This window comes from Plecotus auritus (assembly GCF_963455305.1).
Source record: "Plecotus auritus genome assembly, chromosome: 1".
NCBI classification, from domain to species: Eukaryota; Metazoa; Chordata; class Mammalia; order Chiroptera; family Vespertilionidae; genus Plecotus; species Plecotus auritus.
Window position 1 is genome coordinate 233,251,615 of NC_137770.1, and position 18,351 is coordinate 233,269,965.

At 37.3% G+C, this 18,351-nt stretch overlaps 1 protein-coding gene across 1 annotated transcript in view; it reads right to left on the reverse strand.

The window, feature by feature from the left end:
* The window catches only part of ZCCHC4 (zinc finger CCHC-type containing 4), a 43,931-nt gene that overhangs the window by 20,774 nt on the left and 4,806 nt on the right, over window positions 1-18,351 (reverse strand). Inside the window, 4 exon segments of the mRNA XM_080649627.1 lie at window positions 1,136-1,286; window positions 4,277-4,349; window positions 11,793-11,873; window positions 12,299-12,574. Coding sequence (XP_080505753.1) covers window positions 1,136-1,286; window positions 4,277-4,349; window positions 11,793-11,873; window positions 12,299-12,574 — 581 coding nt within the window.

Sequence of the window (18,351 nt, forward strand, 5' to 3'; positions counted from 1 at the left end):
CAAACGGGCCGGATCCGGCCCGCGTCCGTAGTTTGCCCACGGCTGCTCTAGAGTTAGATATTAATAATCCCATTTTACAGAAGAAGAAAATACAGCCACAAGATTTAAGTCATTGGTTCAAGTCCACGCAGCTGATAAGTGGCAGAATTGGAATTCAAGCCCACAAAGCTCTTTATTGCTTCCCCAATAATACAGACTTTATACACTCCGATAAGTGACTTAAGAACTGAAAATAAATGGAATACTTAACACTATGAGTCATATTTTAGATTCCGTTTACATTCCGTCCCCCAAAGCACACTATTTATGTAGCACAATTGACTGAGAAACTTGATCACAAACTCCTAATGCTCTTACAATTTATCAACTTGTAAACTGGAAATTAAAAAATTATTGTACAAACTAATTAGATCACTGTATGAAATACTTGGAAGTCCTAAGCCACCTGAAACTGAATAATAACCCTCAGCCATTCCTCCACCGCTAGGGCCAGGTATCTGTGTCACTGATAATCACTGGCAGGCCCCTGGGTGTCTGACTTTCCCACCCAAATCTAGGCATGACTTGGCACTTTGGGCCAGAGATCGGTGCCATCTCAGAGTCCTGGGTGAGACTTTAGGAGCAGGGAATGTAAGGTGCATGAGGGCAGAGCTATGTGGCTGACTTGGTCACTACTCTATTTCTAGCACCTGGTTCATGGCCCTTCAGTAAATATAGGGTGGGCAAAAGTAGACGTGAGTACACAAACACAGTTTATTTTTGTAGTATTATTTATTTTAGCATTATTTTCCATATAAACAACTATGGGATTTAGTAGAACAATATATATTTTAAAGTACATACCTGTATTTACTGAAAAAAAAAAAGAAGACAATTTACTGCTATTCTTCATGTCCCTTTATTCCCATAAGAAAAAAATTATCTACAAGCCCTTTTAAAAACGCATGTTTAGGACAATACAAAGCGTATATGATGATAAAATATGCCACATTATCAAATAAGCCTGCTTTTAAAAAAGACCAGAAACAATGGCATATACAGTATATTTTAGGGCTCTGATTCACCAAGATCTGATTTGACAGAAAGTAAATACACAGATACATGTTTACTTTGAAGTAAGTAATAAATTACACACCTTGACTTTGACCTTTTTTCCACATAGCAATTAACTTCTTGAATGTAACAGCCAGAGGTTTAACCAAGCCACCAAAAGGAGGGTCTGTCACCATAATGACTCCTTCACCTTTATCTTCCTGTAAAAATGTTCTGCATACTTCAAGGGCAGCCTGGAAAAATACACATTCATTTCTAAATTAGGGAGGCACTTCGTCCTATTTGGAGGAGAATGCACTGGGCTCGGTCTCACTCTTGGTACTGAAATTTCACCCATCTGCCACCCAAGAGTCCCTCACTGACATCCTCAAGCCTCCCTCATTCAGCCCCTGTGAGATTTTATCTTTGGGTTTCTTGATAAGCAAGTTTTTTAAAATTGCAAATTCAAATACCATCACTATCAGAGGACTACACATTTCAAATGGTTAAATTAAAAACCTAAATTTAGTAACCTAAAAGAGAGAAACTCATTACCCATAAAAAAACTATCTAAAACTCTAAATTCAATAAACAGAAGCAGGGACTGTGCCAAACACTGGAAACACAAAGGCCAGGCACATTTCTTTCCTATCTGGTCTGCCCACCACCATGTGTTCAATTTAATAAGAGCTACAATTACCAGTTACGGGTTTTGAGAACATGCACGGTAAGTAAATAAATGAAGGGTCACAAACAATGGTATCCAGGCCATGAGACCATGCTAGTAACACAGTTTCCCAACAAACTGGTTCAAGTGTTTTTAGTAATTGCAAACTTAACATAACTGCTGTCTAAAATATGTATCTTTTTTGTTGTTGTTGTTTTGGGAGATGTTAATAAGAGATACATCTATAATAATAACTCCAGTCAACTGTGTAATAGTTTTCAAGTACGTACTCATCTATAAAAGCAAATCAACACTTAACTATACCCTGAGTGGCATATGATTTTAAAGTTGAGTGGTATGTTAAACTTTAATAAGCCTATATGTACTTTAAAATATGTATTGTTCTACTACTAAATCCCAACTGATGAGAGGAAAAAGCACCGTATCCTAATCCCTTTTCCCTAGGAGAGTCACTGTTAACCTCCTACTGGCAGTCCTACAGCAAAGGATAGTGTGTCAAGAAGGTTAATCATTTTTCAAGCGCTGCCTGGTACTTTCTTAACCTGCCGACAAGAACAGGACCTAAAGTACGGATGATGTTATTGGAAAATCTTCAAATTCCTTAGTTAAAAGCAGAAAAAAGAAAATAAACAAGTAAACTAGGCCTAAACTCTTAACCAAATTTCAAAAACATTAAGCATATCCTTCCAGGTAAGAATCTAGGCTGTAATGTCCTGTCAAGAGTTGCTGAGGTCCTAATGTTAACACCTATGGAAACTGATGCTCACTTATGCCACCAATGTTGATAGTAACCTAACTCTTTTCTTCATCTCAGTTATCACTAAAAACTGGCACTTTATTTATTTTTTTAAATATATTTTTATTACCCTAGCTGGTCTGGCTCAGTGGAGAGCATCAGCCTGGACACTGAAGGGTTCCAGGTTCGATTCCGGTCTAGGGCACATGCCCTGGTTATGGACTCAATCCCCAGTAGGGGGCATGCAGGAGGCAGCCAATCAATGATTCTCTCTCAAAATTGATGTTTCTATCTCTCTCTCCCTCTCCCTTCCTCTCTAAAATCAATAAAAATACATATAAAAATAAAATAAAAATTTGAAAAAAATGTATTTTTTTTATTGATTTCAGAGAGGAAGGGAGAGGGAGAGAGATAAATAGCTGAAAAATAGACATCCCAATACCCAACTGATCCTGAAGGAAGGTGTGCATCCCTGGCTATCCTTACTAAATCAGGAGACTCATTTTCAATCCCAACCAACAATTCAGAATCTGTTTTCATTTTCTAAATGCTTGGTTTTTTAGTCTTGCTTGGTTTTCATTCTATCATTAGCTATATCTTAAAGCACAATAAATACTTTAGCATGGTTCACTATCTTTAAAAAGTGACACACACACACACACACACACACACACACACACACACACACAGATATGCTTCAAGAGATATTGATAATTCCAATCAAAACCTCCTGGCAGGTGTGACTACTGGTTGGTTGTGATTTTTATTTTATAATAAGACTGACAAAGAGCTCAAACTAGGAGTGGAAGTATCAGCTCTGCTGCGTTGTTTATTCACAGTGACGTTATTAGCATCATATTGAAAGAAGCTTCCTTTAAGCCACTATCTTTTTATTAAGACTATTTTTTTAGAGTAGTTTTAAGGTTCACAGCGAAATTGAGAAGATACAGAGATATCACACATGTCCCTGGCCCTACACATGCACAGCCTCCCCATTAACATTGCCCACCAGAGGGGTACATTTGTTAGAATTGATGAACCTATGTTGACACATCTTTATCAGACACTAGTTTTAAAGGAGTAATCTAATAAAACCATAAATCCCCTTAATTGGGACATGAAATTTACCAGGGAGTCAGACACCAAACAACTAAACACACAACTACATATAATTTCAAAAGCGTAATATGCTAATTAGGTCAGACATCCTTCCGGACGTCCTTCCTTCTGGACAAAGCCACAGTAGGCGGGGCCCAGGGGCAGCGGGGCCAAGGCCCTTGCACAAATTTCGTGCATCAGGCCTCTAGTTTAATTATAGTATCGTAACTCCATGAAGGAAAATTTGACCTTGTCTGGGGCTCAGGGGAGGCTGGAGAAAGAGACTTGGAACAGAGCTCTGAAGAATGAGGTAAAATTAACAAGGCACATGGAGAGTAGAAGGCAGAGGGCATGGCATGGGCAAAAGGCCCTGTGGTGGAGAGGCTAGCTCCAGATGGAAGTTCGAGATGAACACCAAGAGCCGAGCAGGAGCAGGGAGAGGAGGGGCTGAAGCGTGGCAGGGCTCAGACCACACAAAGTCATGTGGGCCTCGGTAAGAAAGTGGATCTTTACCCAAAAAGTAGTGAACAGTCTTGGAAGAGAAATAATTTGATCACTTCTAGATGCTCAATATCTTCTCAGTTAATGAATAAAATATCTCTATGAGTAAATGGTGGAACAGCCACAATTTGATCTTAAGGGACTTTAGAAAAATAACAAAGGAGATACTCTTGAATTTATTCTTCACAAGAGAAGAGAGAGATAATGTTTGTAATTCTTACCTCGCCATCAAAGAAGTGATGGTTAAACATGTTATAATGGCAAAAGCTATCTTCCATATAAAACTGCGAATACCTGTAAAATAATTTGCTTATTACTGGAGTTACTTGTCCAGTCATAGTTATACAATAAATAAATATAAACTAAATTTTAAAACTGTGAAATCACACCTTTAATAAAGTTAATTTCATCATGCTTCAAGTGTTCGAAATAAAGAATGCTTTCCCAGCCCTAGCCGGTTTGGCTCAGTGGATAGAGCAATGGCCTGCAGACCGAAGGGTCCCAGATTCAATTCTGGTCAAGGGCATGTACCTTGGTTGCAGGATCCTCCCTGGCCCAGCCCCAGTTCTGGCTCATGCAGAAGGCAACCAATCTATGTGTTTCTCTCACATTGATATTTCTGTCTTTTCCTCTCCCCCTCTCTCTAAAAATCAATGGAAAAATATCCTCAGGTGAGGACTAAAAAATAAAAAAAAAACTTAAAAATTTAAAAAAATAAAATTAGTGGGTTTTGTGTTTTTTTTAAGTATATTTTTTATTGATTTCAGGGAGGAAAAGAGAGGGAGAGAGAGATAGAAACATCAATGATGAGAGAGAATCATTGATCGGCTGCCTTCTGCATGACCCCTACTGGGGATCGAGACAGCAATCCTGTATGTGCCCTTGACCAGAATTAAACCTGGTACCCTATTCACGGAGCCAAACTGGCTAGAGCAAAATTCGTATTTAAGAGAAAAAAACAAAAAGAATACTTTCTCCAAATCTTAGTTGATAACAGTGAATGATGAATAAAAAATATAAATTATGTTCCCAAGTTTAATATATAAGTGCTAAAACTATGGAACACTCAGTTAATAACTTTAAGGAAAATAGTGAATCAACATTTCTGCTCATATTACTATATTTTCTTCTGTGATTCACACAAAAAAGTATATAATGCAAAGTTTTTCTTGTCTCTTGCAGATTAGTTTATAAAATACTAGAGGCCCAGTGCTGCCGCAGAGGCGGGAGAGGCTCCCGCCACCGCTGCTGTGCTCGCCAGCCATGAGCCCGGCTCAGGGCTTCTGGTTGAGCAACGCTCTCCCTGTGGGAGCGCACTGACCATGAGGGGGCAGCTCCTGGGATGAGCATCTGCCCTCTGGTAGTCAGTGCGCGTCGTAGCAACCAGTCGTTCGGCCGTTCGGTAGATTTGCATATTAGCCTTTTATTATATAGGATTATTATATAGGACTAGAGGCCTGGTGCACAAAATTCGTGCACGGCGGGGGGGTTCCCTCAGCCCAGCCTGCACCCTCTCCAATCCAGGACCCCTCGGGGGATGTCCGACTGCCAGTTTAGGCCCAATCCTGGGGATTGGGATCGGGCCTAAACCGGCAGTCAGACATCCCTCTCACAATCCAGGACCACTGGCTCCTAACTGCTCACCTGCCTGCTTGCCTGATCGCCCCTAACTGCCCCCCCTGATGGCCTGGTCACCCCCAACTGCCCCCCTTGTCAGCCTAGATGCCCCTAACTGCCCCCACTGCTGGCCTTGTTGCTCCCAACTGCCCCCCCCACCGGCCTGGTCACCCCTAACTGCCCCCCCCACCAGCCTGGTCGCCCCTTACTGCCCCCCCTGCAGGCCTGGTCGCCCCACTCAGCCTGCTGCTCGGTCGTTTGGTCACCCCTCACTAACCCCCCTGCCGGCCTAGTAGCCCCACACAGCCTGTTCCATTGTCCATTCGATTGCGATGGTTGCTTAGGCTTTTATATATATAGGTGCTTTTCAATATATTTAAAAAAGTATGTGCATTTCATATTTACTGAATTAGTGCTGGGAAAGAGGGTTATTTGTTGGATGAATCACTTTATTTAAAATTTATTTTTATTTTTTTAATTAAAAAATTTTTTGCAAGTTGACATAGAATATTATATTAGTTTCAGGTGTAACACACTACTTTAAAATACCATCAGCAATGAATGAGAGTACCAACTTTGGTTATTAACTTTATAAATTTTTGCTAATTTAGTAGGCAAAATTCATACTAACATAATGGTTTAAATTTGCATTTATTTAGTTTCTTATAAGACTGAGGTTTCCTCATTCCTTAAGTGTATTTGTACTGCCTGTCTCTGTTTTCTCCATTTATGTATATGGATCTTAATGTCTTTCATGCTGATTTCTGAGTTTTTTATATATTATAGAAGCCTCATTTTTATCTCAATAGGATCTTGAACTTTGACAATTTTGTTATAAACAATTCACAAATGAATCACATCATCCTGCTACGGAATGCACAGTGGAAAGACTGAAAAACATCAGGGACACATCCTTACTTCTATGACTTCTTTAGCCAGATCACGACAGCAGAACAACTTTGTCTACTCTATTCTCAGTTACCCATTACTGTCTACAACTGATTCACCGTCCAGGGTATTATAATGGCAACCCTGCTTATCCTCTTCTTCGTATACTGTGGTTAAAAGCAGAATTTATAGTCAGATGACCTGGTTTCAAACCCTATTAGCAGTGTAACCTTAGTAAGTATTTCACCTATCAGAGCCCCAGTTTCTTCATCTACAAAATGAGAAACACAGTAGTTTCCACATCATAGGCCTTGGTAAGAATAAATGAGATAATGTATGTAAAGTGCTTAACACAGTGCCTGCTAAATAGCATATACTGAAATGTCAGGTCTCATTATTTTAATAAACACCAGCTAATATGCTTTAATGTCCCTAATATTAGGGAATTATGTTTATGTCCAACCAAATCTCCCCTCCTGTAACCTAATCCATTTCTTCTTCTTCTGTGGAGATGGGGAACAGCTGTTCACCATTCTCATTATGTTATCCCTTAATATTATTTAAGATACTGTTAGTACATCTGCATTGAAGAAATAAACAAAAGGTTTGGGTAACTGAAAAATATTTAAATTATATACTGTAACTTACTGAACAATCCAAACACTAATAAACAAATGTCTTCCTATTTAACTAAATTACAAATAGCTAACACTATATATACATCAGTTATTTAATTAATATATATTTGTCAATACCAGTAGAGCTGTGAGTCAACTATCTTTTGAGAGTTTTCTTCTCTCTTGCATCGCTTTGTGTAAGCAAAAAAAAAATACAATCCCTTTAAAAATGTATTTCTACTGACTCTCCATTTTTTTATTGCTTCACAATGACACCATAGTCATTTTTTTTTCATTAAAAAAGAAAAATTTATTTACATAAAATTCAACACAGCACAGTTGTCCCAAACTTCCTAGGCAGCACTGAGCAGGGCCAGAGAGAGAAAAAAAGCCTAGATTTCAGCTCTAAGTTTCATCGAATACAAACAAGGAAGCATAATTATTCATATTTTAAATTATGAACAATCACTCAACATTACCCTCTTAAAATGAAATTGGCCACAAAGCATTATTCTCTCCACTGAATAAAGCAAACAAAACCAATCAGAAAGCATGCACTTGAAAACTGCTCAAAAGGACGTTCATTTAATTTGGCCATTCATTCTCTTTAAATGAGTCAGTTACCAAGTGTGAAACATACTCTACACACAGGAAATGTAATCAAGAGCTGAATAAAATCAGTTCATGAAATGAACCCAAGAAATCCATTTTTTTATATAACTTTATTTGGATGATAGTTTGCCAAATAGAGTTTCACATCTTTCATGCTAAAATTAGAGCATATAGAAATCCATCTTAGCAAATGTTAACTTCATATCTTAGACCCCTGAAAAGGATATTTACAGCACATCTACATGTAATGCTGGAGTTGAGGCAGCTTTCTGCAGCCTTGGACAGACCTTCTGTAGGGCAACAACAAACCAAAGTCAAAGTGCCAACTGCCACTCCATTCCCACAGGGAGTTTTTCCTGATTTAACTGTGAGAAACCTAAACCAACCCACACACTCCATACTGTAAATACAGGCAACAGACTGAATTCGTTCTGGCTACTCCTGTGTTTCAATAGACCAGCTCTCTCTTAAAACCCAATGTTGACCTTTTGAAGAATTGACTGAGTAACACAGTATGGGATCAAAGAAACTAAGCTAGGATAACATCTTAACACAACACCTTGGGCTTTTGTTTGCAACACACAGAGGTTTATAGACATGAAAAAAAAGTATTAGTGTATTCCATAAGTTATAAAATAACTTTATCCACATCCCCTATGCCCTACTCTAACCAAGAGATTTCAACTTCACGCTCAAGAAAGGTAAAAATGTAAAGACATGGCATTTAAGGCAAAAGAGTTAAGGGGCCACTTAAATCTTTCAAATTAAAGGTAAATCAGGTAAGGTGAAAAGAGTTCTGGAGAATGGTTGCACAATGATGTAAATGTACTTCACTTACTTAACACTACTGAACTGTTGTATATTTAAAATGGTTAACATGACCAATTTTATGCTATGTATATTCTGTCACAATTTTTTCACCTTTTTTTTTTTATCCCCAGCCAAGGATATTTTTCCATTGATTTTTAGAGAGAGTGGAATAGAGAGGGAGAGAGAGAGAGAAACATCGATGTGAGAGACACACACAGATTGATTGCCTCCAGCAAGCGCTGGGACCAGGGCCCAGTCTGGGGAGGATCCTGCAACCTAGGTACATGCCCTTGACCAGAACAGAACCCGGGACTCTTTCGTCCACAGTCCAACACTATCCACTGAGCTAAACTGGCTAGGGCCACAATTTTTTTTCTAAAGTAAATCAGGGCAATAGCAATGAATAATACAAAATGAAATTAAGAAAACAATTTTCAATAGCAACAAAAAGAACAAAATATTTAGGAGTAAATTTAACAGAGGAAGTGCAAGACCTATATGCTGAAAACTAAAAAATACCACTTAAAGAAATTAAAGAAGACCTAAATAAATGGAAAGACTCTCATGTTTATGAACTGGAAGACGATTAAGATGGTAATACTCCCCAAATTGATCTACAAATTTAATGCAATCTCTATTAAAAAATCATAGCTGATTTTTTTGTAGAAATTTACAAGCTGACCCTAAAATTCATATAAAATGCAAGGAACCCAAAATAGCAAAAATAATCTTGAAACAGAATAAAGTTAGAAGACTCACACTTCCTAATTTCAAAACTTACTACAAAACAACAATAATCAAGATTGTGTGGGACTAGCATAAGGATAGACACAGATTAGTGGACCAGAATTTAGAGTCCAAAAATAAACCCATGCATTTATGGTCATTTGGTTTTCAATAAGGTACCAAGATAATTCAAGGGGAGAAGAATAATCATTTCAACAAATGGTGCCAAGGCAACTATGCAAAAAGAATGAAGTTGGATCCCTACCTCACTCCATATAGAAGATTTAACTCAAATCTAAATATAAGAACTAAAATAAAAAGCTCTAAGAAAAAAACAGGTATAAATATTCATGACCTTGTATTAGTTAATAGTTTCTTAGATATGATACCTATAACACAAGCAATCAAAGAAAAAAAGAGAATAACTGGACTTCATCAAAAGTAAAAAGACAGGGTTGGGGGTAGGCAATGGGGGGATAAGGACATATATGTAATACCTTAATCAATAAAAAAAAAAAAGTAAAAAGACAACCCACAGAATGGGAGAAATTATTTGCAAATCATAAATCTGATAAGGGTCTAGTATCCAGAATATATTAAGAACTTTTTCAATTCAACAATAAAAAGACAACCAATTAAAAATGGGCAAAGGATTGAATAGACATTTCTCCAAACAGATAAACAACTAGTCCATAAGCCATGAAAAGATGCTCAACATCACTAACCATCAATAAAATGTAGTTACCTGTGTTTTAGCAATTTGGCAATTCCTCATTAAGTTAAATACAGTTATCATATGACCTAGCAATCTTACTCCTAGGTAGATATGGCCTCAACTGTGTCCCCGCAAATACCTATGTTAAAGTCCTAACCCCCAGTACTTCAATTTGTAACTGTATTTGGAGGCAGGCCCTTCGAAGAAACGATAAAGTTAAAATGAGGTCCTTAGGGTAGGCCCCAATGAATATGACTGGTGTCCTTACTAGAAGAAGAAATATGCACACACAGAGAGAAGACCATTGTGAGAACAGTGAGAAGGCGGCCATCTGCAAGATAAGAGAGGCCTCAGAAGAAACCAAACTCACTGACACTTCATCTTGGACTTCCAGCCTCTAAAACTATGAGAAAATAAGTTTCTGTTGTTGAAGCCACCCAATCTACTGTATCCTGTAATGGCAGCCCTAGTAAATTAATACAATACCCAAGAGATATGAAGATATATTCACACAAGAAACTGTCCACAAGTGTTCACAGCATCATTATTCATAATAGCTGAAAAGTGAAAGCAACCCAAATGTCCATCAGCTGATGAAAGGATAAACAAAATTTGGTATGTCTATATAATACAGTATTATTCAGCCATAAAGAGGAATGAAGTACTGATCATACTACAACACGGAGGAACCTTGAAAGCATTATGCTAAGTGAAAGAAGCCAGACACTAGAGGTCACATATTATATGATTCCATGTATATGAAATCTGGAGAAGAGACAGAAAGTAGATTAGTGATGGCCAAGGGTTAGGGGAAGGGGAAATGAAGAGAGACTGCTCATAGGAAGAGTGTTTGTTTCAAAGGCGATGGAAATATTCTGGAATTAGACAATGGTGATGATTGTACAATCTTGTGAATAATACTAAAAATGTATTGAAATATATCTCATTTTTTAAAAATATGCCTAAAATACAGCAAGTGGAAAAAAAGACTTTAAGTTATGATTCTATGTTTTAAAATTTTTAAATGCAGCCCGGCCAGTGTGGCTCAGTGTTTGAGCATCAACACATGAACCACGAAGTCCCCAGTAGATTCCTAGTCAGGGCACATGCCTGGGTTGCAGGCACGATCCCCAGTCTCAAATCCATTTGCCCCAACCTATCAGCAGCCATTTGACTCTGAAGCTCTCTGTTTGCTAATCCTCAGCCTTGGGGTCTGTCTATTCCCCAGGTAGCAGGCCCTTCGTTTAGGCTACGTACAGTGAAAGACAACAACATGCACATCATCTGGTAAAAATATTAAATAAATGCCTTATCGCACTTAAAACAGCATAATGAAACGAAGTCCTGGAGGACGCTCAGAATTATCTTTGAAAACAAGCATATGAGAAGAAATTTCAGTAGGAATTCATCACTAAATCATAAGCCAAAGACAACGAGGCACATTCATGGACAAAATTTAGGAAGCACACTAGCAAAAAGAGAAATTCACTTTATCAGAAGGAAAGGGGAGTGGGGGGAGGCAGGAGAGGGTACAGTGAGGAAAAGAAAAAAAAAAGGAGAAATTCACAGCCTCTGTCTGAAATGTGGAGGATTACATATGGAGTTTATATGACTGAAAAAGTGCCTTATCACCAATGACTACTTCTAAATGTTAACTAGGATTAGAACAGGTAATAAACAATTAAAAAGAGGAAAAACAATTAAAAGCAGGAGACAATGAATGGGAATAAATATTATACTTTGTAAACCTACCGAAAATCAATATCCAATAAAAGGCTTTTAATGTTAGGCTTCTTGTCACCTGATGCTTTCAACCTGATCAGCTCATGCAACCTAAAGCAATTAGTGAAAGCAAATTTAATATGAAGTTACAAAGGTCATAGATAATAAACAAATAAACAAAAAAAATTAATGTTCTCCTGATATTTCTGATAGTTCACTGAAGAGAATTTGGCAGATGTAATCAAAGTTTCAGTTTTACAAATATTTTTTAAAAGGCAGAACTTATCTGAAACAGAAAATTCTAACATTATAAACACAATTTAAGAGCCAATCAGAAAGAATCTCCTATCATATATCAGAAATCTATAAAGATTGCAAACTCCTGGATTACAGATTGCAAACTCCTTTAGAGGGACCATTCTATATACTTCTTTGTCTACTCAAAGCTTCATGCTCTATCCTGGAACTTGAGAATTTTTTTCTTACAGTTTAAACAGTGGTGCCAGGAAAAGTTTCTTAAAAACCACATAACCTACCTCGGTGTTCCAACACACAGCACTCTTCTGAACCCAAGGGTAGAAAGTAGGTCTATCAAGAACTGACAGCTCCTATCAGCAAACAAATACTGCGCATTTGTCTTCTTGTTTTCCAACGGAGAAAGGAGCTGACTGGGCCTTTTTAACTGGGTGACAGAAATATCACCCATGACCTGGTGTTCACGATGCTTCTCCCAGTCATCTGGCAGGAGCAACTGCTGACATCTTTGACAAAACTTCCTCTGAGACAACGGCAACTCAATGAACTTCAAATACCTTCAAGACACAACACAAGGAATGTATTGTAAGTTTGTTGTTTTAAAGACAATTTATTTTTGCTACTTTTAGTATGCAAAAAGCATTATTTTCTAAAGACTATTGCATTAAAGAAGCAAAGGTAAGAAAAATCTGGGGAATATTGGCTAGAATTTATGTCTGGCCGCATGCCTACAAAGTGGAAGAGAATCAGCAATTTCATAAGAATTGAGATGCTCCAATTCGGTCACTGAATGAAGATCAATATCCATTTAAAATGTGAACATAATATACTACTCAAACAACTTAGTAGTAATGGAGACTACTATCACGTTTAAATTTATTGACGAATCCATGTGCTCTAACTTTGAAATGTTAAATAGTCTGGCTCAGTATGACAGTCATTTTAAAATGAGAAATTAAGATCATTCTTCAAGTTCTTATGGCATATTTAGCAAGAAGAATTGCCTCCTTAAAGAAAAAATGTTCCTACAAAGTTCCTCTGTTCTTAGCAATACTGATGGAGGCAGTTCTGGGAAACTCATCCCCAAAACAGCAAGCTGATATTCAAAGCCTTAAAAAATATATATTAGAAGCCCATTTGAAAGATAGAATCCAATCTTTTAAGTCATTCTTATATCTGATTTCAAAGTCACCACCCTGGTCTTTTTTTCTTTTGATTTGGGATGAATAAAGAGAGAAAAAAAAAACTGCTGACTATGCATATGCTATAGCAGCTATGAAATCAGAGTAAGAAAACAAAAGAAAAATAAATAAGCTTATCGAGGCTCATAGAGGGTCAGAAATGTCCAAATCTAAGCATGTCAAATAGTGCACTAAAGGATTCTTCTAGTTTGAGAGGAGTCATACGGTTTCAATTGAACTAAACTCTGGAACTGCACTGGAAAAACTGAACTTAATGTAAAATCAAAGTGGGTTTAAAACTTTTTATTTCTAAGCACATTTTCACTTCAAAGCACCCAAGGCAGTGACAAATACATATTCTGAATGGCTACAGCAAGAAATAAGCTTATCATACCAGTAATTTAAATGTTTCTATTTCTATGATAACTGTTCCTGACAGCTTTACCCATGACTAGAAAGAAAAAGGACAACCATATTAGAAGAAACTTTTATAGTAATACAAAGAAAGAATGTCAGTAGAGCCTTAGCTGGTTTGGCTCAGTGGATAGAGCGTCGGCTTGCGGACTCAAGGGTCCCAGGTTCGATTCCAGTCAAGGGCACATGCTCAGGTTGTGGGTGTGATCCCCAGTAGGGGGTGTGCAGGAGGCGGCCAATCAATGATTCTCTCTCATCATTGATGTTTCACTCTCTCTCTCTCTCCCTTTCTCTCTGAAACCAATAAAAATATATTAAAAAAAAAAAAAAAAGAATGTCAGTAGAGAACAGGGCCCCTAAGACATGAAGTGCAAGTGCAAAGAACCAGTACATTGCAGCCACAGAAGCACTGAATTCACTATGTTACCCTTCATTATTAAATGTGTATCAAAGTCGCCCCACATCCAGCCATGATACACTAATAGAAACTGGGTTTACTATCCTGACCTTCAAAAAATGTTTAAAACAGACAAAATACATGAAACCACAGTTTCAATATATTGGACAACTGGCAGCCCAGTGAATAACAGAAGGAAACAAATGAGTAAGTGGTACAACTCCCCAGCTTACAGTAGTCTCCCATCCTCCATGGGGGATGCGTTCCAAGACTCTCCCCTGTGGATGCATCAAACCCTATATAAACTATGTTTTTTCCTAAATATATATACCTATGATAAAGTTTAACTTCCAAATTAGGCACAGTAAGAGATTAACAACTATAATAGAACAATTATAATATACTGTAATAAACGTCATATAAATGTGGTCTCTTTCTCTCCTGTAATTTTCGTATTTTCAAATTCTATTCCTGAATCTAGACTTGTTAAATTACCTAGAATCCCCCATCAATGTTAAATAGAAATGGTAAAAGTTGACATCCTTGCTATGTCCCAATCTTAGGAGGAATGCATTCAATCTTTTGTCAGTATGGTGTTAGTTATAGGTTTTGCTTAGATCCCCTTTATCAGGTTATGAAAATTCCCATCTATTCCCAGTTTTCTGAGAATCTTTATCTTAAATGAATGTTTGATTCTGGACTTGGAAGAACTCAAGTTATATAGTACATAACCTAGGTCCTTACTGAAAAACCTGCTAGACAGCTGCATGCCAGGCAGAAGGGCACGTTCCAGACGGGAGCATTTGTACAAGCCCTTGAACAGATTTCTCGAAGATGAAACCAATAGATTACACTACATGTAAATGTTCTGAAAGGTTCAGACAACCAGCAGAATCTGCAGCTGAATCAGCGATGAGCACATAAATAACTAACAGCAGCTACAACAAAAAATCCAAGACTGTTATTAACTCCAAGGAAAACAAAAAGCTGTGTGGAAAAGAACTTATTATGATTTCATGGTTTAGCTATGAGCAGCATTTATATGGTTATAATAATACAAAGTAATTTTTAATCTAACCAAATTCATGGTATAACCATATAAGACTAACGTGTGAAAAGATATAGATTATAGCAGGGGGTTAGGAGGGTGGGGTTGGAGGGGAGAGGGCAGAGAGAGGAGGGAAAGATAAATCCTCATCTTCCACATGAAATAAACAGATAATTCCAAAAACTGATAAATCAAAAAGTACAAGACAAGCATGCTTTGTATTCTACAGATAGGAATGTGCCTTCTAAAAGAATTAGCCATGCCGAAACCGGTTTGGCTCAGTGGATAGAGCGTCGGCCTGCGGACTGAAGGGTCCCAGGTTCGATTCTCCCTTCCTCTCTGTAAAAAATCAATAAAATATATTTAAAAAAAAAAAAAGAATTAGCCAGAAGAGCTGACTAGCTGCTTCTGGGGTGGGGGAAATGCATGGGTGGAGACAAGCGTATTGCTCTTTGTACAGCCTCACAGAACTATTTGATTCTATTGTCACAGATTTCTTTACTGAAATTTAATTCACAAACCACACAACCACCCTTTTAAAGTGTACGATTCAATGATTTTTAGAACATTCATGAAGTTGTGCAACCATCACAATTCCAGAACATTTTTATCACCTCAAAAAGAAATCTCGTACCTATCAGTAGTCACTCCACAATTCCCGCTACCCCTGGCCTCTAAAAACCACTAATGTACTCTCTATTGCTATAGACTTGTCCATTCTGTACATCGCATATAAATGGGATCATATAATAGCCACATATAAAATTTGATAAAACCAATAAAAAATATATTTAAAAAAAACACACAGATAACATGATGATGAATTACAACTGACATAGCCAAGGATTTAACCTGCAACCCAGGTACATGCCCCCCCTTTTATTTTCCTCTGGGTGATGTGTTTTATTTAACCCGGTATATCCAAAATATTATTTCAACATATAATCAATATAAACATTATTAATGAGATTTATTACTTATTTTTTAATAATTGTTAGTCCAGTCTACAACATCCAGAGTAGCCACATTGCAAATGGCCAGTGGCTTCTGGCCACTGAACTGGATGGTGCAGGTCGAGGCCTCATTTCACTTTTGTGTAAACACCAAGCCTCTTTGGAATTTTATGTACTTGAATTTTCTAGGAATGCTGCTACTGTGCAAACAGAGGATTGAGGTTTAACTGTACTTTGTTTTTTCCAGGTACATGCCCTTGACCGGTAATCAAACCCACGATCCTTCAGCACTGAGCCAAGCCTGCCAGTGCCCAATCTGTACTTCTTAATCCCTTCATCTTTTTAATCCAACGGCCCAACTCCCCTCCCCTCTGGCAACCATCAGTCAGACACAAGGTTTATTAACAGCTTAGTAGCAAGAACATGAAACCATAAAGAGTTAAGTATCGCCCTAACCGGTTTGGCTCAATGGATAGAGCGTTGGCCTGCGGACTGAAGGGTCCCAGGTTCGATTCCGGTCAAGGGCATGTACCCTTGGTTGTGGGCACATCCCTAGTGGGGGGTGTGCAGGAGGCAGCTGATCGATGTTTCTCTCTCATCGATGTTTCTAACTCTCTATCCCTCTCCCTTCATCTCTGTAAAAAATCAATAAAATATATTTTTTTTAAAAAAGAACCCTGTCCTAATCTTGGACTTCCATACTCCAGAACTGTGAGAAATAAATTTCTATTGAAAAAAAAAAAAAAAGAGTTAAGTATCACTCAGCACTCTTTCCTTATTTATACTTACTACACATACCCCAGGGGGGAAAAGAAATTCATTCTGCCACAGGCTTAGCATGATTCACAAACTGCAGGCTAACATTTTGAAATGTCATTTTTATTGATCTCCATGTGATGTTCCATTTGCCTTTCCTGGAGTAGACAAATTATGTTTATGGCATTTCCCTAATAGCAGACCTTGAAAATCTGAGTTTAAATGAGCTTTGAAAAAAAACAACCAAATAAAATATCAACTAAATAAAACTATCTGAATGCACATAAATTAATACTGATTCTAGCATTAAAATATATCTTCCCTGAGACTTCATAGGTCACAATAAAGGAGCCAAGGTACTACATAATAGAATAGCACATTTCGGCGTGTAAGAGGCAGCTAAAACCTGTAAGGAAAGTCAAATCTCAGGCACAAAATGTAAATCTGTCAACCAAGCTCATGAAATACAAAGGCCGGTTCAAAGTGAGATCAGGAAAACGAATATCAAGTCCTATTCTGTAGAACCTAGGAATGTGTGTAGCACCGCCAGTTCCGTAATCAAAATCAAGTAACAAGGTCAATTTATCTTGCTAGCTACCATCACTCCTTGCTAGCAATTCCAAAAATAAGTCAATGGAAAACTATTGTTACTCTACAATAACAGATTAAAAGTTTGCTTTACAGACTAGGTATAATGTTTAAATGCATTTTACTACTTTCAAATACAGTAGTTGTTTAATCAGATAACATAAATGAGTTGCATAAAGTTAAATTAGAAAGCAATTACAATCACAAGTAATGGTACATCGCCCTTGGGTCCATTTACACACAAGAATGAACTGCTTAGTCTTAAGTTGAAGGCACACTAACAGAACAGGTAATTAATAAGAGGGAAGAGATAATTTAGTAAGCCTTTGATTTTAAAAGCCAAAATTTAAAATTTTTAGAGGAATAACTGATTTTGAACCTTTTACTTGATAGAAAGCATATAAGAAATCATAAGAGCATGAATTACAAAGTGATGCAATGAAATCAAAGACATTATATTTAAAAAAGCTTACACTTCTATTCATCCTCCAAAACCTATTCAAATACCACATCCCTCAGCCGTATCGATCTGCTAAGGCACAAGTAAGCTGGAGTGCTTCTGACTCTCCAGAGCACTCGCCTTTCCAATGAATACCATCAATACTCTTTGCTCTGTATAATTTTTGAATATATCTCAACTCCACTGCTAGCATTTTAAGTTCTTTTTGAGACCTCAACAAAGAATGAATAAATGGTTGGATGGATGGATGTTTGAATGGTGGGTTGGACAACAAAATCCAAGGTTATGGGTCATAGATGATTTAAGATGCTGAAAATTATTTTAAGATGCGCTCAAGAATCGGCACTAGATAACAGATGAAATTATCTTAGTGAATCTACACTTTCTTTTTCTCTTTTAAATAATTCTGAGTCTGTGAGGTCAATAGCCTCTATAAGCAGCGAAAACAAACAACCTTTTAAAAGTTCTTTAATACTTCATATTTTAAACAGTTTTTTTATATTCTAATAAGCATGAAATATAAATTTCAAAAGTTCT